Source organism: Dryobates pubescens, chromosome 11 (assembly GCF_014839835.1).
Source record: "Dryobates pubescens isolate bDryPub1 chromosome 11, bDryPub1.pri, whole genome shotgun sequence".
Taxonomy (NCBI): Eukaryota; Metazoa; Chordata; class Aves; order Piciformes; family Picidae; genus Dryobates; species Dryobates pubescens.
The window spans coordinates 7,772,334-7,796,548 of NC_071622.1; the positions used below are offsets into that span (position 1 = coordinate 7,772,334).

The window sequence follows — 24,215 nt, forward strand, 5'->3', positions numbered from 1 at the left end:
TGCTGAGCCTAATGTCCCAAAGAAACTCAGAAGGGGGTCAGTATTTTAGCTCTGCTTCTTGCCAAAGCATTTTCATTGATTATCAGCTTCAAGCCTCCTTTTCATATGTCTCACTAGACAAACCTTAGTGAATCCACTGAGTACCTGCAGGACTGTACTTGCTGTGCTTACCTTACTGTGTCTACAGAGCTGGGCCAGCTAATGGGATTTTACCAAGGTAGTGGACCATGGGAAGACTGTCCAACTGAGTGTTTGTGGAATGGGCCCCTGATTTCTAGGTCTTTCCACTGTGAAGGATCCCTGAAAGCAGGGGACACACTGTTGATGAGTGCTTGAGACATGGTATGTGGAAGAGGTGTATGGAGAATATGTGTCAGGGAGCTCCAGCTGCTTTTGCCAATTTCCATTATGTTCTTCCTCAGGTGGGATCAGACAGCATCATTGGGTCATCCACAGAAGTTGGGGAGAAGACATCCATTAAACACTCCATCATCGGCAGCATGTGCACCATCAAAGACAAAGTTAAGATAATAAACTGCATCATCATGAACTCTGTTACAATTGAGGAAGGGTATGTCACTTCTTTGTATCTCTGTTCCTCTAAATTGGCAGTTCCTGAGTCAGTAATTTTTGTCCTGTAAGGAATCCTCTGCCAGAGCAGTTGGTACTAGGGGATGTGTTTCTAAAGACCAAGTCAGAAATAAACCTCTGTAAACCAGCTACAAATGCACAAATGAAATTAATTAATGAGGGGGGCTGCAGTCTTGGAACATGATTTTCTGCTTTTTAGAGGGGATCATATCACTTTCACAATGTAAGTAAGTGTAAGTGGATGGATGTAAGTAAGTTAAGTGGATGCATGATTCTGCGTGAGCTTGTGTCATGCTTCCAAGCTTTATTTTAGCAGCTTGATCTATGAGTATACCTAAAATATTTGGAGCACAAAGCACAGTTTAAAGCAGTACACTTACCAACTAGAAATGTTCTTACCACCTTTAAACATTGCAGCTTGACTTACAATGTCATTTTCTTTGGCCATTTTTTGTCATCTGCAGCTTTAGTTTGCCATTGCACGTGCTGAGTAATAGAATAAATGAACACACTTTTCAAAGAGGAGATCTGCCAGCTAGTAGAGGTTTCCCATGCATTAAAGACACTGGCTAAATAGGTAGCCTTGAGCTATACATTTCCAAATGTGGGAAAAGTGGCCTATCTGTAATTGTTGATGTCTGCATGCCCCCATCTTTCCATACATGCTGGCTTCCTGTGGATGTCAGTGGAAAGGAAACTGCTGATTGAGTTTGTGCAGGCCAGCTCCTTCATGGCTTGAGGTTTGCTTAGGGCCTCAGGAAAAAGGCCAAACTCTTAAAAAAAAAAAAAGGCCAAGTTGGCTCTGAAAGTTGCATATCTGAAAAACAAAAAACCCCAAAGGATGTGGGGTCTGTGGAGGATACTGCTGTTACATAACTAAATTACAGGTAAGTATGGTACCTTACTGCCAAATGTTTGTCTTTAATTCAAATCCACAGTAATTTCAAGCACATCATAAATCAGAATTCCATTGAGTATAGAAAATAACTGGTTTCCAGTTCAATAAAAAATTGATCCAGTATGGCTGTATCACAGGCACTGCTGTCATAAGTACCAGAACCTCCCTCGTTTGATCACGAGACTCTCTTTCATTTTGATTAATGAATTGATGCCACAGCCATAATGGTCTGGGTTGGCACAGGAGGTGAGCAGCTTTACCATTAAATCAGGCAGCTAAGTGTAGAAATTGTGCTATTTTTATTAAGGGTCCCAGATCAGCTCATGCTTGTCTGCACTGCTCTATAGTATTATTCTCTTCTAAATCCTAAATCAAGCTCAGAGTTGTTATCTTAAGCATTCCATAAAATTCCACAAGCATCATAAAGATGGTGATGCCTTATTTTTTTTTAAGAGGGATAAACTGACTTTTGGGGTAACTTTTTGGGGGGGGTTTGATGAATTTCTAGAAAACAATGTTACTCCTGGTCACTCTCAGTGAAACCGATGTAGCCACCACTGAGTGAAAAAACATAGTCCCAGAGGTTTGCCCCCTTTACCTGCATTATGGTTACTGCCTGCTGATGCACCAAGTCAGATTTCTCAAGTATTCATCCCAGAATTAAGACTGTAGACTGTGGAGCTTTAGTTCAAAGCATATAATAATTCACACTGTGTAGGTTTGTACAGATACTGAGCTGATAAATTATTTCTTCCTGCGTTATGCCAAGTCTTGAGATTAGAAAGGTATAAAGTCACACATGCACAGATAGGGAGATACAGAAAGAATTCTAGCTGCTACTTTGTTGAAAGCCTTCTTGTAGCTCATTGAAGAATTTGTATGTATTCTGACTCTCAGCTTCTGTGTATTTTGACTCTCATGTCCAGGCAGATGGGGACACCACAAGGTGCTTAGAATAAAACTAGGTTCCTCTTTATAGGCAGTGGTTGACTCATTATTGGAGAAACAGGGGTTATGACCCACATGATGATGAGCTTCCCAACTAATGGATCAAGGAACTGGGGTTATCTTGGACAGTATCATTGCATACTCTCTGCAATTTATGATCTGTTCTTCAGCAATGGCTGGTGTGTTTGATACACTGGAGGACCAGTAGCAGGGGATTTTGTTTTCCCTGGTATATAGGGCTTCTGTTATGTTATGTATGTCTCCTGAAATGATTTGAGTAGATATGAATCCCCCCTTAGAAAAGACTACATTAAAGGGAATTAAAGAAGTTCATAACACAGGGAAAATAATTGGTAATCTTTTCTTAATGTGTTTCCCACTGTGTAGCAAGTTCTTCCATCAATGAGACAATAAACCAGCAAAGATTACATATGTGCTGAGTGATGGACATACTTGATCAAGCTGGGAGGGATGTAATTTATACAGCAGCACAAGTGCTGAGAGATGCTGACTGCCCAGGTGACAGGCTGCAGCAGGGAAACTGTTCTTGTTCCCCTCTGGATGGCTCCCCAGAGCTCAGTGACAAATGGCTGCACTGAGTTACGTAGCTGGAGAAAACACACTAATGGAGCTGAAATTATAGGTCAATTGAAAACTTTGTCTATTTGAATGTTTCTGCAGAAGCTGTACGTATCTTCAAGTCTCCTGAGTTGCTTGGGGCTGCCTCTTCTGTTTGCATTAGAGGTGGTGCCATGCAACAGAGTCCCTGGATTCCTGTGCCTTTGTTGCCAGAGTCCCCACATTGTAGCTCTTTTGGAAAGGAGTGCTCTGTAATGCTGGCAGTCTGACCAAAGCTGGTTATATAGGGATACTGTGTATCTGCAAAGAACAAGTGATGAGAAGACTGAGGTTACTCAACCATTTGTTTGCCTCTGCTTTCACTGTCAACCTCTTTTCCCACATTTCTCATGAGGATGGGCTCCAAGATGGGGATTGGGGGATAAATGTCCCAACCATTTAATAGAAGACCAGGTTTGTGACCATCTGAGAAACCTCTTGAATCCATGAGACCTGACAAGATGCATCCCAGAGTCCTGAGGCAGTTGGCTGAGGTAGTTCCCAAGCCATTCTCCATGAGATATTTGAAAAGTTACAGCAGTCAGCCAAAGTCCCTGGTGACTGGAAAAAGGGAAAGACTGCACCTATTCTTAAAAAGGATAGAAAGGAGGATCCAGGGAACAACTGACCTGTCAGCCTCCCCTCTGTTCCTAGGATCCTCCTGGACACTATGCTGTGGCACATGGAGGACAGGGAGATGATTTGAGAAAGCCAGCGTGTCTTCACTAAGAGCAAGTTCTGCCTGACCATAGAAGCCTAGCAGGCTCCTATGATGGAGTGACTACATCAGTTGACAAGAGGAAAGCTACAAGTGTAATATATATGGACCTCTGTAAGGTCTCTCACACAGTCTCCCACAACATCCTTCTCTTTAAATTGGAGATGTATGGATTTGCTAGGTAGAGTGTTTGGTGAATGAGGAATTGGTTGAATGGTTGCATCAACAGGGCAGTGGTCAACAGCTCAATATCTAGGTGAAAATCAGTGTCAGGTGATGTCACTCGGGGGCAGGTATGGGGACTCTTGCTCTTTAGCATGTTCATCAGAGAAATGGCCCGTGGGTCTGAGCGCACCCTCAGCAGGTTTGCAGATGACAGCAAGCTGAGGGGTGCAGTTGGCATGCCTGAGGGATGGGATGCCATCCAGAGATGCCTGTGGATGCCCCATTCCTAGAAACTTTCAAGATCAGGTTGGATGGGGCTCCAAGCAACCTGCTCTAGTTGAAGATGTGGCTGTGCATCTTAGGAGGCTTGGACTAGATGACCTTTAAAATTCCCTTCCAACCCAAACTGTTCTGTGCTTGCATGACCTTAACTCCACTCCAATCTCTTCAAAGATTACTGTGCTTGGGGCTTGTAGGCAATCTTGCAACAAATTAGACTGGCCTGAGTTGGTAACTGTGTTTCACTTGGTATATTTAGGCAAGTTTACTTTCCTTGAAATGAGACCTAGGTGTGGAGGGATTAATTTAGCTCCAGGTTTCTATTTTGGGTTTTATGGGGATTTTGGGTTTGATTTTGTGTTGTGGGTTTTGTTTGTTTGTTTGGGGATGTTTTGGTTGAGTGGGTTTTATGGTTGGATTGCTGGTTTGGTTTTGGTGTTTTGCTTTGTTTTGTTTTCAAACATTGGCTTTATTTTTACCAATCTTGCAGTTTCAGTCACTTTATTAACTTATGGCAGCAGGAACATCTAATTGCTGTGGTCGTATAAGACCTTGTCCCAAAGTGCTCTGGACATGACAAATAATGTCAACAGGAAAAGCATGCTGAATCTTTTATTCCATCCCCAGAGATAACAATTTCAAAATCTCTTGTTAGTAAAACTGTCTCAGTGTATACACTTAATGAAAGGATCTTGGCCATTTTGTCATGTGCACAGTGTATCTTTCTCCCTTGGTTGTAGCAAAGGAATGTTTCTCTGGGAAAAATTCAAGAGATGGGACTATAGTAGGGGGGAAAAAAAACTGGATCTTTGCACTGCTTTGAGGTTAATTGAGGAAGCAAGCATGAAAAGCCTGGATAAATCCTAAGTCCACTGTAAGCCATGTTTTGAAATGGTCTTATTGACGTGCTGGTAGTCAGTACCATAGGGGCTCTGGCAGGTTTAGTCTCTGAAGTGAAGTATTTTGCTGTCTTTTCTCAAGGAACTGCAAGGGGAGAGGAGGAGAAGGTTCCTTCCAGAAAGGAGTTTGCAGCAGTTGCCAGTTAGCCTGATGCAGTTGGCAGCCTTGGTTCAGAAACTGTAAGACTGGAATTACAGATGTGTCTGAGGCTCATGTGTGTGTGTGTGTGCAGGAACTATTGAACAATAACTTGGTCTCTTTGTTGTGTTTGCAAAGCTTATGGTATGTTGTTGGAACTACATAAAAACATACTACTCTAAAAACCCACTGAAATTCCCACCATGACACACTGCTAAGGTTACCTTTTGGAAAAGGAAGGGCTTGAAAAGGCAAGCAGATATGTTTCGGGTCAGGATGCCCATGATGGCAGCAAACTGCAGCATCAGGGAATTGGGAATGCAAGGGAGATGACAGTGCTTTGGGTTATGAAAACTGCAAGGAGGTGATGTGAATATTGAGGAAAGAGGGCAAAGTTAGATGAGTCCCATGGGAAGAGGTGGTAAACCTTGGGGAGTTCTGACTCCCTGGGCAGAAAGAATAGGCTGGATTAAAAATTTGTGTGAAGGATTAAAGTACTCAGATTCGTGGAGGAAAGACTGGCACTGCAAGTGTTACGTCAGCCCAAACTAGCATCTTCCTTGTTCAGTCACATGAAGACAGTAAGGTAGGTGTTGGATTTCATTGAAGGTGTTCTGGCTAACTGTGTGAAAGTAGATGGCACTGATGCTGTAAACTAGCATCTTCCTTGTTCAGTCACATGAAGACAGTAAGGTAGGTGTTGGATTTCGTTGAGGGTGTTCTGGCTAACTGTGTGAAAGTAGATGGCACTGATGCTGTAATGTGAGGGGACTAAAAGACACCATGTGTGACTGGTTAAAGGCTTACTCTTGTTTAGCACATCTCAAATGTAGTGCTGCTTTCTATGAGAAAATGTACAAAGGAAGAAAACAACAACCAAGCTGAGCTGAACTCACTACTAACTGCACATTGATTGTGAAGTTTATTGGTTGTTTCCTCAGTAGTGCCAATTCAGCACCTGATGTAGATGCAGTCAGCAGTTTGAAGAAAGTTCTAATTAAAACCAGGATGGAATTGAGCATTTAGAGGTATATATGTGTTCAGTGCATAAGCAGTCTTTTCCCCCTTGGATAATGGCAGCACAAATAAATGATCTTATTGCCAAGGAAATGTTTGTTGAAATTGTAAAGTCCATTTTACTGTTTGTTTGCTCACGAGAAGGAATGAGGAGATTAAGCTGTTTCCAGCACCATAGCTAGCAAAGCTGTAAATGAAGATTTTCTTATGCTGGGATTCCCAAACATTTTGTATCTTGAACCCTTTTTTAAGGTGGACATTGTCTTCTGGACTTTTTGTCTCACACCACTAATTGCCACCCTGGCCTATGCTAGCTCTCAAAAAGAGAATGAGCTTAGAAGAAGTGTCACAGAAAGCACACCAAAAGTGAGAACTTGATTCAGAAAGAGCACATGCTCAACTTAAGCATATGTGTAAAGTATGTATGTGGATAAAATATGTCATGGTTATGGTTCAAACATAAATGTATGAAGAGAGCTAGGTGTAGTCTTTGCCTGGAAAAAAAGTGCTGGTTATGTTCAGTGCTTTCTGTCACACCTCTTGGTTTTAAACTATGCAGGTTTTAAGTCAGGAGCCAAAATTTTCATTCTGCTATTTAAGTCAATGCATGTGCTGTTTGAGATACCAAATTAAAACAACCTCTGGCTGGCTGAGTTTGCTTTCAGGAAGATAAATGGAAGAAGCATGGATAAACCAGGAGGCCAGTGGGCTCCAGAAGTTGAGCTGCTTGCAGGGCTAGTTTTCAGTTACTTTCAGCCGAAGTCAAATTCTACTTTATCTAATGTATTTAGGCTGTTTCTCACATAGTACCTGTTATCTTGTGAATGTCTGAACCATTATTACTAGCAGCTCCTCAAAAAGAAGTTTTCTTCTGGCTAGCTTCCTGGTACATCAATCTGTCTTAAATAAATCACCTGTTCTTTAATCTCAGATGCAGATGGTTCCCTGATAGTGCAGGGAGCTCATCCCAATTTTCCAAACATCTTGTACATCAAATGTTGAACTTAAAATACTGTTCAGGTCTGGCAAGTGGCATTTTAAAACATCTCTCATTCTGCTGATCTGCTTCTTCAGGTGGCCAGGGTTATGTCTGACTTCAGCGATACAAATAAGCTTCTGCCTCCTGTTAGCCACATGGGTCTCATCAAAGAGATTTTTCATGAGCTACTGATTGCTGCTGGGTTTTGGTGGGAATCTGAGTGTGAGGATCTCTGGTGTCCTTGAAAATCTTTTCCAGCCTGGGTATGGAAAAGGAAGAAATTATCACATTGTGCCAGAATCATGTCTGTGAGTTCCTGTGGGGACTGTGGAGTTAAGCTCAGCTCTAAGAAGCCAGGCTCAGTTGTAAGGATATTTAGGAAATCCTTTTCCTTGTCAGCCTGGCCCATGTGATACGGAAGCTGATTTAACCAAAATCTGACCCAGAATTGCCTTTGAAAAACCTCAGAAATTGTATTTCTATTGTGTGTGCCAGACAAAAGCAAACTCAGAGATGACAGTGAGCATATAGTTCTTCTCCTTTGTTACCTTCATACAGACATCACGAGTTTTTCCCAGGCATGAGCTGAGTGTCTGTAAAAATCATGCAGGACATGGCCCTTCCACTCCACAGAAGAGAATTAGGAGGGAAGTCAGTTTTCCTGCTTGTGGGGTTTCCTGGTGTAAAACCCCTTACAGCATACTTTGGCTGAAGTGTGCAGAGCTGAGCTTGCAGCTACATAAAAGGCCACCAAGATCAGATGGATTTAACTGAAGTTTCAGAGGTGGGGCACAACCTCCTAGGAGACCTCCCCCAGTAGCCTGAGTTTCACTTAATAAAGCACATTAAGGTAAGTTTGAGGCAATTCTTTAAGGTCAGTTGAACTTTCACTGGAAAATACGAGTGCTGGCAAGTATATGCAATATGTAATGCAAAATGTTTAGGGTGTGGGGAAGCAGTGTACAGGAGCCATACCACAGTGATGAGCTTGGCTAGAAAAGAGACATGAAACAAGTTCCTTAGCAAAAAACACCCTCAGAGACGGGTGAAGAATTTAGGGGGGGTTGGTAGAATGATTTTGTTACCCCCAAGGGGAAAAACAGGAGATCAAAGCCCGAATTCACTTAAGAATGCTTGCTTTGAAATGTATCTATAAATTATGACATGTACTGCTGGCATCTATTGTAGTCTTTGGTATTTACTTGAGTGTATAATGTGAGATTCACAGTGCCCAGAGTTTGCTTGTTAGCATGTAAAAGTGTGTTGGTATGAAAACGTCTGGGTGCATCAAGTGTGTTGGTGAAGGCAACATTTTGGGTTCTCAAGTTTCCTTGTAGTGCTTTTGCCTCTTCCCTGTTTTCCCATGGTCTTTGTGCCTCACCCCTGCAATCATGTGTCCCAACCACCGTCTTGCTAGCTAACGGGGCATTCCTTGAGGAGTTGCTGGTAGGTTTTCGAGCTCTACCTGTCTCCTTGCCACCTCTCAGTGTTATTAAGATGCCTGTTGTGGCTATTATCTTCTTTTTGGTCAGGGCAGAATGGGATGTTGCTCCCAGGGGTATCCAAAGCTGTTAGCCCTCAGTCAGCAAAGTAGCTGCCGAGGCATGTCACCCTTTGTTTTTGACTCCTGTACCAGTTTCACCATGTTGTAGCTCAGCTGAAGGAGAAAGAGACCCAAGTTCTTGGCGCGGTGGAGCAGTACCAACAGGCTGTCCTGTGCTTTGTGCCCCGGGCTCTTTCTCCCTTGCGAGTGTATAGTTTTAAGTGTTGCATTTTAGACACTTCATTTGCTTTGCTGCCCAACAGAGATTATGTCGGGGGTTTGGCACAATTGGATTAAACTAGCAGACCTGGATAACTTCCATTGGCATTTCAGAAGATTTGCTGTAAGGCAAACCTGTGACATTCATACCTTCCTAAGCTTGCACAACTAGGGCGAGAGCTGCAGTTGAGGTCTTGACCTCAGTTACTTAAGCCCCTTTCTCCCAGGAGCGTTCATCACTTTAATCACAGAGTCCTAAATAATCAGTGGGTAGCCTGTAATTAGGGGGCTGTGTCTTGGACTCCTGCAGCCTGCTCCCGGTGTGCTGAGCGCTGCGGATTTTGATTTCCCGTTCCCCCAGAGGATGTTTGATCTCAGATTTACACTTTAGAAAATTAAGAAGGGTATGGCACCTCAGTCCCCTGGCAGTCTTCCTGCTTTCAGTGGTAGGTGCCTTGCTTTTCCTAAGTATTGCAGTGCTGCAGCAATTGACACACTTGATTTAAGAGTTTGATTTATGGACTGATACTCAGGCTGAAAGTCAGCAGTTCCAGGGCTGTGTAAATCACCCTGTCTCTGGGTCTAATACTTCCTTATTTATAATTTCGACAGGAGATGGAATTCTTTCTCAATTCTTTACATTTCTTTCAGATGTAATCGACCACCCTGTCCTTTGGTTTAAAGCTATGTGACTTTGCCACAAATAGAGGGAGGGGAAAGTAAGCCGAGTCCAGGAACTGCTGTGCTATAAAAGCTCCATATTGTGTGCTCTTGGACTTTGCTTTCTCTCAGCTTCCTTCAAGCCCACACAAGAGATGGACTTGAGGTTTTTTTGGCTTTCTTCCCCTCCCCCCTCCCTCCATACATACACTGACCTTTTAGAAAAATAAATAAAAGATAAAGAAGGACCTGGAATGTTGCAGAATGTGTGTACATTTTGCTCTCTGTTGTTTTCTGCTGGGATTAGTTGTTTACAATGGGGGAGAGAGGGAGGGCAGAGGAAGGGAGGTCTGTGGCCTTAACTGAAATTAGTGGCATTTCGGAGTGATCTTGTTAGGTGGTCTGCAGTTTAAAGACCTAAATCCTTGTAATCCCCCCATGCCTCCTTGGCCACTACTCCTTTTGCTCTTGTTCTCTCTCTCAAAAAAAAAAACCCACCCCAAAGTCAGCCTCTCTGTCTCTCAGATGCAGGCGCGAAACGCACATCCACGCACGCACGCGTGCACGGACACGGCCGTGCGCGCACACTCTCCCTCATATGCTTCCATTCACACGTTGTACCTGTATAACAAATTAATGTCTTAGCTACATCTGTTCCCACTGCAGGACTGGGCTTGTAAAATGCTCTCTCTAGAATGCAGGCGCACAAGCCCGTATTTTTATTTATTTGCTGAAAAACACCCAGCTGCCAGACTCGCAGTTTGTGATTACGCTTAAAACAAATTCAAATTGAAATTTCAGCCATAAATCAAATGGCCCAAATTAGTTCCTCTTGTGGGTTTGAACATGCTCTTTGGATTTTTAAGGTCAGAAGGTATCCGTTTTCACCGTGCTGAAAAGTTTAAAAATACACTCCGCTTTGGGGGCGGCGGGAGGGGGGGGATAAAAAAAATCAATATGGTTTGCATTATGAAGCAGCGCATCAAATGTGTGCCTGGGCTCACACACGACAGCGGTGATGAAGCTGGATGCTGTTGGAGCACCTTTGAGGGCGAATAGCACCTAATTGTTAAGCGAGGCAGCAAGCAGGGTGGCTGTTTAGCCCAAGAAGAATAAAGCAGAGTGCCCCGAGATGTGATAGTTACCCCGCGAAGGAAGAAAAGTTTATTCCTTACTCTTCAACTTTAAAAAGCAGTAAAAAAATTAAATAAACACACACAATACTTCTCTTGGCTGGCTTTATAGCATGCTTTTTTTTTTTTTTTTTTTTTTTTTTTCTCCTTAAAAAAAAAAAGAAAAAAAGACATTTACAAGTGGTTTCAAAATAGCTGTGTTACATCTGTCAGCGGGTGAAGGGAACACCCACAAATTGTGTTTTTATCTCTTGAAGTTTTGTTCCACTTGAGCAATAAAAGCCAGATTCGCTGCTGGTTTGTGTGATTGGGGTAATCTGAGCATTGACTATGGTTTTAAAACTTCTGCAGTTGGTTGGGTTTATAAGTTTTAAGCAAATCATGGGGTGGTGGAAGTTCTTGGCTTTTGTTTTACCCTGGCACTGGGGCAGGGTTGGTTTGCAAGCACCTGGCACAGACAAGTTCATCTCAGTTCCCTGGCCTGTCCCTCCCAACAAATGGTTTGGCAGGAACCTCCCTTATCTTTGATGTTAATGTCATCAGCAGTTTCTTGGTTACAATGCTATTCTTCCTCCAGGAGTTGTAAAACTATCCCCAAGAAGGCTCTGAACACACATCCAGTATTCTCCATCCTGAACTCCAGACCGTCAGCTTAAATCCCCTCTCTGGCTGGGGAACGGCCTCCTGTGTGAGGATAATGCCAAGAGGTGTAGTGTACTCACAGCTGCTCAGAAGAAGTGATAGATGGTGGGAACCTAAAAGTTTGCAGGGGGAGGCTCTCATCTGACTGGCTCAAAGCAGTGGAGGAGGAGATATTTTGAAGTGTGCATTTTGGATGGGAGCCATTTCAGTGGGGAATGAGCAACCTCTTCCATCGCCTTTGCTAGTCCTGTTGAAAGCCAAGTCAGGATGGCAGCAGTGGGCAGTCCTCCCCCAACTGATTCATTCCCTATCCTGGCTGCAAATGTAGAGCTGCTGTCGCTTTGGGTGACCGCTGTTGCACAAGACGATGGCCTGAGCTGCTGCCTGGGCACATGAAGCCATTGGAAAGGAAGCAGATTGTGACAGTGAGAGAGCAAAGGCAGGCAGGGGTCTGCTGTGTATCTTTGCCGCTTTTTATCTTATTAACATGTTTGTAAAAACCTTGCCAAGGCAACCTGAGCTGGTTACTTGTAGCATAATTGCTCATATTGCCTCCTTATAGGTCAGAGGAAGGGAAGGTTAAGAGAGTTAAAAGAATAATTGTTCAGAGGGGACAGTCTGTTCAAGGGGGGTCGTTAACTGCCTAACCACTGTGGCTGAGGTCCAGTTTTATTGCTTTTACTCCTGCAGAATTAGTGCTGGGCTTGTGGGGCAGATGGTTTCTGCTCTGACTCACACAAGCAACAGAACTGTAATATATTTAATGGCAGATTCTGTAAACTGGATAATAGTGATGTACAAGCAAGAAAATACTAAGAATTAATTTTAGGATTGTCAGTCTGGAGTGAAGATTGATGTTTTTATCTTCTCCTGAGAACCACAGCTGGGTAACTCTCTATTCAACACAGAACTGGAGTTCAGGACTTTGACCTGATATAAAATCTCCTCTATGCTGTTAGTTCAAACTCCAGGGTATCAATTCTGTCCTCAAGCTAGCCTGATGGTGCAGTGCAGCTGTGTTTCACTAGTGCAAGGAGTAGATGCCTGTGACCAAGGTGGGGCATGGCTGTAGGTCATTGAACTGTGGAATTCATCATGAAGAAAGTCACTGAAATAAAAAACTTCAGACATAAATCAGCTGTTTGACTGAGAATAGCAAAATTGTTGATATTAGCAGAAAGACTGGGGAGCAGATATGAAATGGTTCACAGTAGGATTAGTATTGGGGAGCAAATCGCCTGGATCTCTCTGGGATTTTCTATCTTGCTTATACCTTCCTCTCAGTCAGATGGTTTTGATGTGTGCTAGACTTAGTATCTTTAGCTATTTCTTAGCTGGAGTGTCCTTCAATGACTTCTACCTATCCTTTGCACGTGGAAAGTAGAATACATAGAATAGAATACATAGAATAAACCAGGTTGGAAGAGACCTTCAAGATCATCGCGTCCAACCCATCAACCAATCCAACCCACCTAAACAACTAACCCACAGCACCAAGCACCCCATCAAGTCTTCTCCTGAAAACCCCTAATGATGGCGACTCCACCACCTCCCCAGGCAGCCCATTCCAATGGGCAATCACTCTTTCTGTATAGAACTTTTTCCTAACATCTAGCCTGAACCTCCCCTGGCGCAGCCTGAGACTGTGAAACAAATAAGTAAGGAAACAAATGATTTGCGGTGTAGCTATTTTTTGCTCTGTAGCTTTGAAAGAAATTACATGTGATACCATTTAACACTTCCCATGATTCTGAGTGAATATCATTTCAGGACACATCAGGGATACTAGAAAATATTCAAGACTTCCGTTTTACTGCACAGAGGGGCTCAGACCAATGCAGGAACTCACTCAGCGTCTCAGAGCAGAGGAGTTACAAAGTCTGAAGTCTTGGACTCTGAACTTCTTTCCTACTGGACAATCAGACCTGCAGATTTGAAAGGTGGTTGTCACAGGTTTAGAAACATTTTTGGAAGAAGTTCCATCCTACGTAGGATTTTGGACTTTGTGGTTCCAAGGACTACATGACTGTGTAGATATCCAAGGCAGGTAGAGCAGGACCAGTGCACGTTTCATTGGTTTAGTACTGCAGAGTAATCACATTTGGATGCTTGAATGTAACATGAACAAAGCTAGTCAGCAGAGGTATTGATCTACCCCCTCTCACCACCCTTACTTACTGCCTGGCAAGCTGGAACACACGAAACTTCTCAGCAAAATTCTGGGAGGACTGGGCTGCTGCCGGGGGAGTTGAGCAGAGGAAACACTGCAGTGGTTACTCAAGCTGTTTGTGGAAAATAGAAGACTTGATCCAGGTCCCAGGCCAGTGTTCTGTCTATAAAATCTTCTGGCAGTATTTATTCTTTTAAGGAAGAGGAAAGCTGTTCTAATATGAGGTAAAACTGGAAACCCTGTCTCTTTGCAAACCCATTCTGACAGCTGGCATATAATTTTTTCCAACAACTGCATGGTAAGGATCAGGAGAGGAATAGTGGAGTTCATGAGAAAAGAGCAGAACTGGACATACTTACAAGATCATTGCAGGCTCATTAGATATTCCAGTGGATACCTCTGGTTTGTACCTGTAATTTTTAATTGCTTTCTTGCTTTGCTTTGTGTTTATGTTGTAGGTGCTGTCTTCAGGGCAGTGTTATTTGTCATAATGCCGTGATAGAGAAGGGTGCAGACATCAAAGACTGTTTGATTGGAAGTGATCAGAGACTAGAAGCCAAAGGTAAGTAGAGGAGCTGTATTTACAGTGCAATTTGTAGTCATTTTCAGAATTTATTCCTCAAGATTTTATCCCTGCTTTTTCATGCAGTGCCAGTAAACAGTGGCAGTTCTACAGTGTGGTGTCCTATAATACTAGGATTTGGTTTTCATGGAAAGTACAGCTTCTTGGCATAAGAATAATTCAGGGGGTTGCTCCTCTGAAGTTGGCAGAAAGGCTCTGTTGTTGTTATGAAGGACAAGATTGGGTGCTGAGACGGTCTTTTCCCAGAGACCACAATTAGATTAGCCTGAAGTTGTCCTCAGCAGAAAGGGCTGTTATTTTGACTAGTAATCTTTGACAGTGCCAGGGCCAGTGCAGTCAAATCACTGATCACACAGACATCCTTCTCTTTGTAGGTGCCACCAACCCACAGCTCCAGCGTGTTCCCATTCACCTTGCTCCAAGCAAAAGCTCAAGGTGGAATATTGTACTTGGAGCTGCTGTGCTCAGTGCTAAAGACAAAGGCAACTGTGTTCAGATCTGCTTTACTGCTATGACGTGCTGTCTTGGGGCTTCAGAGAGGTTACAACTGCATAGCCCTCGCTTGGGCACAGTTAAGCCATGCACTGGAAGTGTGCGTGGCGAGGGCTGGGTGGTAACCGCCTGAGTGGAACTGTTGATTTGCTGCCCTGAGAGATAATGGGCAGGAAATGGCTGTCTCAGTGACTGCATCCCAAGCAGAGGGCTTTTTAATGAATATTTGTAGTTGGGGTTTGGCAGATCCCTGCTGTAGGGTGTGGGTTGAGGACAAAAGTGAGTTCCTTTGCAAGCTCCATGTGAAGTTGTTTAGTCAGGTCAGGATTTGTTTGCTGTCTTTGTCTTTATGGGTGGATTCCCAATTGTCAGTGTCCTGATGCAGAGCAGGGTTTGCAATTAACCTAGTATAATGTAACCTATTGTCAGCTATGTATGACAGATTCTCCTTTAAATGGAAACTAAAAGTAAAGAAGTCTTGTGAAAACAAAGTATTAATCCTGTGGCTTCAGATACTGTGAGGAACACCCAGAGTGTGTTCTGTGCACTGTGGCCTTGGTCCCAACATACCAGAGTCTGAGCCTACTCCTGGCTTTCCCCATCACATCAGTTTGTATTAGTAGTCCTTGTGGGGCTCATTGCTCTTGTGTCACTGATGATATAAAATAGTTTGTGATGCTCCACCTATGTCCTCTTCTGAGCATAGAATTGGGTTGGAAAAGACCTTTAAGATCATGGAGTCCAACACTAAGGCTAATACTGCCAAGTGCACCACTAAATTATGTTCCTAAGTGCCACATCTACACATCTGCATGAATCATGAGGACAGCTGAATCAGGTCATGTTTGGTTGTTAACCTGCATGAACTATAAGGAGAAGGGGTAGATTGAGCTAGTATATTAGTAAATATGAATACTTGATTTGTTTAGTAGATTATATCAATTAGAGATGTCACCCTTTGACCTCACATCTGCTTCAAGAGTCTCTTCCAGGGTGCAGATCCTAGTCTGGCTGATTTTAGTATGGAAACCATTCTTTCTTTTTAATTGTCCTTGTCATCCTTGTCTGAATATTTTTCAGGGTCTGTAGGTGCAGGGAGAGTAATAGAGCTGTAACCCATAGTTCATTTGCCTGTTCTTGTAGAGTCTAGTGCTCACCCCTCCAAAGCTTAAACCGGTTCCTTAATGAGTCTGTGGACCCTCTAGTTAAACTGTTGGGAAATGTACGATCGACGTTAGCAAAGACACGTTCAGGTAGATTATGAATACACCATTATGCAGAGCAAGAAAAAACAATAAAGCCTCAGTTCATTTCCCTGCCTCAGTTTCCTAACCATTCTGGAATTTCTTTGGGCTGGGGGGGTAAGGTTCTCCTCGGTGGTCTGGGATCTGTCTGCGAAGTTCATGACTTATTTCCTGAACTGTGGAGTCTTTCCAGCCCAGCATGTCTCTTCTGACCTTGGCTGGTCCCGTAGTAAACTGGGCCCTCTCTTTTTCTCTATGAAAGCATGCCATGACTTCCTTTCCCCTGCCCAAGACTTCCTGTATCTCATGCCAAGCTTTTGGTGTGGCCCTGTAAGTCTGTTTCCATATTCCCCCTTTCAGTGAGACTTTGGCTGTGTTGTTCTGTTTGGTAACTTTTCCTTCTTCAAACGCAAGCCTCCATGGCCAGGTTAGAAAAAAAAACCCTGGCTCTCTTGGGTTGGAGCCACCTTTTGTTGCAAGTTGATCACACTTCAGCAGACGTAAGCAGTAGCAGTTGGCTGTGGACCCTAGTCTGGGAGTTACACGCTAGAAAACTCCTCAGCAAAGCTGCATACACCTTCCCAGAAACATTTAAAAAAATAAAAATACTGCAGTCCCTTATTCCAAAGCAGCAGCCAAGATTCTTCAAAGGTAGAAATATCCCTGAATCATCCCAAGCAAATCCCACAGTTGACTTTGCTGCAGAACTGGCCGTGTGTTCCCTCCTCTGCCCAGTGAGTCCTGGCCACGCTGCCCAGGCAGCTCAGGGTACAAGAGCTCTTTGAGCCAGTGGTGCACTGACCTCCTTTCAGAAAATGAACTCCAGTCCCCTGCAAGGAGGATGGCAGGAGAACAGCTACCACAAATGATAGGCAAACGTAACTCAAACCAGCTCAGATCATTTTCCCTCTGTGGAAGAATATGGGCATATTTAGGGTGGTCCAAATGGTACAGCTGGGAGTAATGGGATTGAATTAAACACAATTTAGGTTGGCTATCTGGAACATTTTACTAATGATGTGGTCGGCTAGGTTGTGGGATAATCTCCCTGGGGATATGGTGGGAGACCTCATCACTTAATAATGGGCTTGGCAAAGCTCTGGACACCTAAATAAAGAGAACACTCCAACACTGGCTACTGGAGTAGATCAGATGCAGCTTATTACTTTCAACCCACAAGGAAAGTTAGAGGGGGCAGGTAACTGTCAGCAATGACATCCAGATCTTGCATTGACTTCATCCCTATCACAGCCCTGGCCAGAGATGGTACTTTTAAGTGCCTCTTAAAGTCAAGGTATGGAGTTTTATTAAACTTCTGTATATGCAAGCCATGCCTCCTGAGAGCAATACTGTTCTCTTCCTACTGCTTTTATTACCATGATTAGGAGGCATCCACTTTCCTTCCTCTTTGATACTTTAATTTAAGGAATTTGCTAGCAGAGAATTAACAGATGGGCTTTGTGAAAGCTACCTCACGCAGGTAGCAGTTTGAAAAGCATGCTGGCACCTTAAAGAAAAGGAGGTAATTATTAGAGGGATAGGAAATGGCAAGCAGCAGTTCTGAAAGAACTTAATTGCACAGAGCAGTCAATCACTGTTTTGGAGACAGTTATTAGGATCATGCTCCAGCCTTTTTGATGAACCTATTTTGAAAGAGGAGCTTAAAAGAAGCATGTACTCATTGAAGTAAGACTAGAGAGAGGGACTGCTGGTGATGGGCCAGCTGAGGAGTCGGATACTACTACTGTCACTGAGTACGGTTTCCAAAGTAGTCTCTAGGCCAGATTCAATAGGAACTACATTATACATCTGGTATAGGTTAGCCAGGAAGAGGCATTTACAGTAAAGCAGCCTAAACTTTCTTCAAAGCAGCACCAGGAACAGAGAAAGTAAAAACACAGTAGATGGAAGTAGCACAGGTAACACAAAAACTCAATACCGTATCCCTTGCTCTCATCTCTGTTGTTGAAGTGGGAGTGTGTCAGGTACTTTGGATACTAGGGAGCCAATAATATCTGGAAACAGCTCAAGTCACTTCACACACAAAAAGTGCTTTACAGCGGTGTTGTTGCTGCAAAGCATGTGTTCAGAAAGGGAAAAAATATCAGCATCCAGGACACTGATGTAAGCTCAGCTTGGTATCCTGGTCCATACTTAGTAGCAGCATTACCTCCGTGACCAAGCTGTAGACTAAGACTTCACTGTGCCTCTTCCTCTGTAGTTTTTATGCCACCATTTTTTTTTTGTTTTCCTTTGTGCCCTGACATGGTCAACACCCAGAATGAATAGTGCTTGGTGAATACAGAGGTTTTCTGCATTCCTCATTTTACTGTCCCATTTTCAGTTTGGAACCTAAATTACTGTACAGTGCACAAGAGGCAAGATCCTTCCTTTCTGTGGCCTTCCTGCAGTGTTTGTCATCTTAATGCTTCACAACTGTTAACCTTGTTTGCAGTTCCTCAGTATAAGCATGGTTTGGGTTTCCTCCTGTTTTACAGAGACCTGAGAGAAAGGGAGAATTTAATCATCTTGCCCATTTTCATGTGGACTGGACAGCTTCAGTGCTCAAGTTGCATGTGCCATATCCTAGATATTAGAGATCTGACATTTTAGCCTTAGCATTTTCTTTGTAAATGTTGGGAGAGAAGGTGCAGTCCACTGTGAAGAAAACCAATTTTATTGTACAGAATGATGTTGGCCTTTGCATGCATCATTAGCAGTGTCAGAAACTTAAACTCCATCATACAGCTTTCTGCTGCTTGAGCTGACAGGAAATGATGGTAATGGGTTATCATCCTTAATGGAAGTTGTATCAGCAATGGAATGAGAAACTCTTTACCTGGAGTTTTCATGAATGCCCATAGGTGTTAGCAACCCTGAGATCCACTCCTGGCGCTGGGAGGAGACAGCTGCAGTTACTGCAGGCTTTACTGCTGCTGCTCCCAGCATCAGCCACTGGGCCCCAACTGCATCACCTGTGTCCTACCTTATCCTGACTCCTGCTTCACAGCTCAGACTCATCCCATTCCCAGCCTTCTCTGTTTTTTCATGTCTTTCTCCCATGGAGATTTTTTTTCTCTCACACTTAGTTATTCCCAGACACCCACCTGACTCCTCCTCTGGTCTGATCATAGCTGCTGTTTCCAGTTGCCTTGCCTAGCAGTCCCATGCTCTATTTCCCATCTGGCACTCTTCCTCTGACTGCTTTGAGTCAGGCTGCACCCCTTTCTGTACCGCTGTCATGCCCAGGCATGATCACTCCGGGCACAGGAGGGAAGCAGCTCTGTGCTGAGTGCTGCACTGATCCATAGAGGAGAGATACAATCATTCAGGAAGCCCTGCCTTCCTCCTGCGCTTCCATGGTCGAGAGTGCTCACTGCAGACAGTCTCTGGAGCTTTTAGCTGCTCTCCTGAGGACATGTGCAAACTGAGATTTTTTTTTTTCCCAGAGGCTTATCATACAGCCAAAACCATGTGGTTTTTCACAAGAACAGAAAAAGGCATATATCCAGTAAGGACTGGCTCCCGTTTCCAATCATTTTCCAGGTCCTGTTCCAAGCTTAGAGTCTTAGAACTTCTCAATGAAACAAAGTAAGATTGTTTTATTTTAATGAGGGCCAAAGAGCACATTTTTCTCTAATGTCATGCTCTAAAGGCAGGTACAGTTTATGAAACCTCCCCATATGAATGGGTGACTGCTTGTGAGGGTGCTTCACCCCAGCCAAGATTCAGCAGGATAGGGACAGGAAGGAACTGAGGCACTTTCTGATGCTCTCACTGTGTTCAAGTAGGGGTGAGCATCTGCTCTTGCAAGATGCTGAGTACCTCCTGGTGAAGTCTTCAGGAACTGAAAACACTTAGCATGACACAAGGTCTGGATCAGAAAGCATGCTGCAGTGCAGATGGGAGTTATGAAAGCTCACAAAGAACAGACACAGACTAAACAGTGCACACATGTATACTGTGCTCTGGGGTGCAGGATTGGCTGGAGATGATGTAGGAATGGTGTAAATTCACAGCAAAACTGAGAGGTCCATATGATTTGTTCCCTGAAGTGGTTTAACTACTGAGTATCCCTGACAAAGATATTAGTTGGCAGTTAAAACAGGCATCTCTTAAATAGTTGTCATTTTTGTTTCAGTGACTATGCAGTAACTACATTTCTGACTGATCCTAATAAGCCTCTTTTCCAAGTTGTATAAAAATGGTTTATGAGTTTTGGCCTCAGCAGTGGCATAAGACTTCCCTAGAATATCCATCCGGTGGCACTTTGTCCTCCCCTCTGCCACTGGGGACTGTCACACTTCTGCACACTGTCATTCTGGGCCAGGGAAGTTCAGGCTTCCTCAGTGAGTGGGTTAAATGAGCTGCCACAAACGCAGCATGTTGATTGTGAAGTCTACCCATAAGGCAGCAGTTCATAACCTTGTGGAAATATTTTCACATGCCCCACACAGAGAAAATAACCACTTGTGCTCTGCTAGAACTCAGCCACATGAAAAAGCCAGGAAGAACACCCCAATAGATGCTGAGAAAGAAAAGAGACCTCTGCTTGCATCCATCATCTGTAGCAGACCATCTACTAAACTGCAGGCAGCAATGTGCAGGCAAATATGGCATTTTTGCCATCTTGGCAGGAAGTGTGGGCAGTCTTTCAGACTGACGTTCCTGAGATGCCTCCTTGCATTTGCTGTGAGGTGGCAATACCCCACGTGAGCACGTCAATCAGTACAATCCAGTCTGTTTCTTAATCACTTTGTTAGGCCTCTACTCCAATACTAGGACTCCAGCTGTGTCCCCCTCCTCAAGGAGCTTGCTGTCATAGGCACGTCTCCATCTCTTGGTCTCCTTTTCCCTTGACTAACCTTTCTTCTAGGACTCTGACTGATCCCTTTCCCATACACGTCGCTTTCCAGTTCATCCACTCTACCTATACATCTCCTCCAAGCCACAGTAAATTCATCTCCTCTCTTCAGGCACTGAATTCAAGTGTTGCCTTTACCTTTATATACTCCCAAGATGTGTCTGTTCCCCAGATGGTTTGGAGGGTGCAGGGGTTAGTATTTGATGAACTATGGGAAAAGCCTCAGCTGAACCAGGTGAGCACCAGCACTGTACGCTGGTGGTTGCTGGGGTTGGGTGTAAGGCAGGATTGAGATCTCCATTGCCTGCCTGTTCCATGGGCTAGAGGCCCCAGCTATGAGCTAGAGCTGATCTGCCCACAGCTACCACCATTCCCAGTGCCCCTGGGATGAGTTGCACATGCCATCCTTGGAAGCAGCCAGGGCAACCAGCTCATGGGGAGCATCACTCTCAGAGACTTGTAGGCTCGCTCACAGCTGCACAGCAGGGCCAACATGGCACTTGGGAAAAATCCACGAGACACTCCTGGCCTTGGGGGCCACAGTGTGGTCACCCCTGGTCTCCAGCAATCATCTAAGTAAAGCGTGGCTAGGGAGAGAGCAGGGCTTGACTGGAAAGCCCCACTGCTCTGTAAACACAAACAAATCAGCCCCCATCACCTGCTTCCCTTCTTTATCTCTACATGTAATTTAAAACACCCTCCAGCCTCCCAAAGTCAAGCTTCAGCTGCTTCCCATTCCCTTAAGCCCCTTTAGTTCCTCTCCACGCTCCCCCCAACCTGGCTGCTTTTCCAGGGCCAGCCATCACTGCAGAGACAAGTTGCTCTTCTCTCCCACTCTCTGATCCTTTCTGTCCTGGGTGAATGTGGTAGGAACCACCCACAGCGTGTTTTCGTGCATGCGTTTCTGCAGCCACCCCTCCCCCCTGCCTGGTTTTTTAAGTTAAACTATCTCTTGCTTTAAAGAGAGCAAATACACAGCAGTGGCTTTCATCACTGCTGTATAATAGAGCAGTAATTCTGTGCCAGGGACTGTTTTCTATTTTATTTTAAAGGGTTTATAAAACAGTGTATGTAATTGAGTGAGTAAACTGAACGTTTTCTGGAGCCCCTGAGGGCTGGAACTTCGTGGTGGTCCTGGGCCTAGGCCCTAACCCTTTTTTTTTTTTCCTCTCTCTCTCTCTTTTTTTTTTTTTTCCCCCCTCCCTTTCCCCTCCTTCCCCTCCTCCTTTACAACCCAGCGTTGCCACCAGCAGCAGCAACAGCAATCTGTCTGGGGCTAATTGAGCAAACAACAAGGAGATGCTTTCACATGGCTTTTAAAGGAATGCTCCGGCATCCCCTTTCTGCGAGCAGCTTGGCAGGAGGAACCTGCCACGAAGGCTGGGGAGCGCTGGGTCCCCGGCCCGCTGGTGGGGTTGGTTTGTGCAGGGCTGCGCAGTCATTTCCTCCCCTCTGTTTATTTGCATTGCAATTTGGTTTTAGCCGAGCACCAAAAGCTGGGCTGCTCCTCGGCTCTCCGGTTCCCCTTGCCTTGTGCGTCTGTTTTAAGGGGCTAGCGTACAGTATGTGTAAACAAATGTCTTCCCAGGCAGGAACGCGCACCCAGCGAGTGACAGCGCTCTGATTTACGTGCAGCAGAGGCTCTGTGGACGCTCGGTTCAAGCACCCAGGCTGACTTCAGGCTGGGCTGCGTCAGCAAGTTGAAGCAAAGTGCTAATCAGGAGGTTGAATGTGTTGATCAGCTTTGGGTGTGCTTAGCACCAGATGCTCCCAATCTGAGAAGATCTAGCTGAACATGATTTAAGGTTGCAGAGTCCAACTCTAAGGCTTTCTGAAAGTCCTTTCTTTAATCCTGCTTCTTTCTCTGTGGACTGAATGCATCTGTAACCCTGCCAGTGTCAGATAAAAGGCAGCCTGGTAAGAAATCCCTAATGGGAAGCTGGGGAAGGAGAAGGGAGCTGAACAACTAAGCATGTGAGTTACTTTTCCCTCCTCCCCCAGAGTTTCAGGCAGAGTTTCTGCATGAACTGAGCTTGCTGGTACCAGCCAGAGCCACTGGCAACTGGCAGCTACGGCTGATAATGAAACGCTATCCACAGCTCAGCTCCCTGGCACAGGCAATGGAGTCTGAGTTCCCTTCCCTCCACAAGGAGGGCTTTGGGAAGGGAAGAGGGAAGCAGGGTGAATCCTTATCGGCCTATCACATCCCCTCAGGGTGCGGAATCGGGCTTTGTTTCTAGCAAAACCATTCCCTTTATCACTTAAAAACTTTCTTGCAGATTTGAGGCAGGCACATTCATGTGTTTTCTTTTAGCCTGTACAAGGAGAAATGAATGAGTGTGGTGATTTCATGCCTCAGTCTCTGAGGTAGCAGTGACATACAGGGCAGGCCATGTGTGCTCGCTTTGGGGAATCTGCCCCACACAAATCATAGAGGAAACAGAACAGGCAGAAGGATGGGAGATGAGGGAATGTGTCCTCTCATTTCCCATGTGGCTTTGGCTGCTTAAACTCCCTAAACTCACTGCTGCCTCAGTTTCCACTCCTGTGAAGTGGGAATGCTCTTGACTCACCCACTCTGGAGAGGCATTTTGGACTGCTCAGGTGCAAAATGAAAGACATTGTAAGGCAGCTACAAGCATGTCAGTGCAAAATACAAACAGTTGGTACCACCTCTGCAGCAAAGTATGTGACAGGACCCATCCCAGCTCTGCACGTTTAGGACAGTGCAGGATGCTGTCTGAAATGAAGCAAGGCGTTCCTTATTAAAAAGTATTGCTACAGATAACCTATATATAGAACCACAAATTGACATGGCTCTTTATAAGCCTGGATGAAGGCATGTTTTATCTGCAGAGGCATAACGTAATTACTCTCACTGGATAGTAGCCAGGGTCTTATTCACATCACAGAAATCAACATGATAGGTAGTCTGCTTGGAGGAGGTTCAGGAATGGAGTCACAGGAGTTGCTACAGGGCCTGTTTGAGATATATTGGGAAAGTTGTTGGGGTTTAGGAATGTTATATCAAGAAGTGCTTCAGGTTGGATTTGAGGTACCTGGCAAAGCTGTGTGGGGTCCAAGACAGGAGGAGAGAGGCGCTGAAGGCTGGACTTGGGGCTATTGGCAGAGCTGTGCTAGAGAGATTGTGTGGTGCTACCTACATCATGCTTGCACCTGGCACTTGTACAGTCAGCCCCTCATTTTCTTGAGCACTGTATCCACCTCTGCTCATCCTACCCAAAGTGCTGGAGACTGGGCTCCACATTCCAGCTTTGAGCTCCAAGATGTTAGCATGAGGCTCCAGAATTAATTATCAGTTGTCACTGAATACCCTAAGCAAAGAACTACATGACTCAATTTGGTGCCGAATGTGAGAAGCAGCTCCTTGTTCTATGTCTTTTTGCCCTCAGG

At 44.5% G+C, this 24,215-nt stretch overlaps 1 protein-coding gene across 2 annotated transcripts in view; it reads left to right on the forward strand.

Annotated features, from left to right (window-relative positions):
• The window catches only part of EIF2B3 (eukaryotic translation initiation factor 2B subunit gamma), a 108,067-nt gene that overhangs the window by 78,610 nt on the left and 5,242 nt on the right, over positions 1-24,215 (forward strand). For both annotated transcript variants that reach the window (XR_008462444.1, XM_009901965.2), the window contains exons 9-10: positions 423-571; positions 14,077-14,180. Coding sequence is in view for 1 of the 2 variants with exons in the window: in XM_009901965.2 (XP_009900267.2) it covers positions 423-571; positions 14,077-14,180 (253 nt within the window). In the remaining variant the exon portion in view is untranslated. The remainder of the gene's footprint in view (positions 1-422; positions 572-14,076; positions 14,181-24,215) is intronic.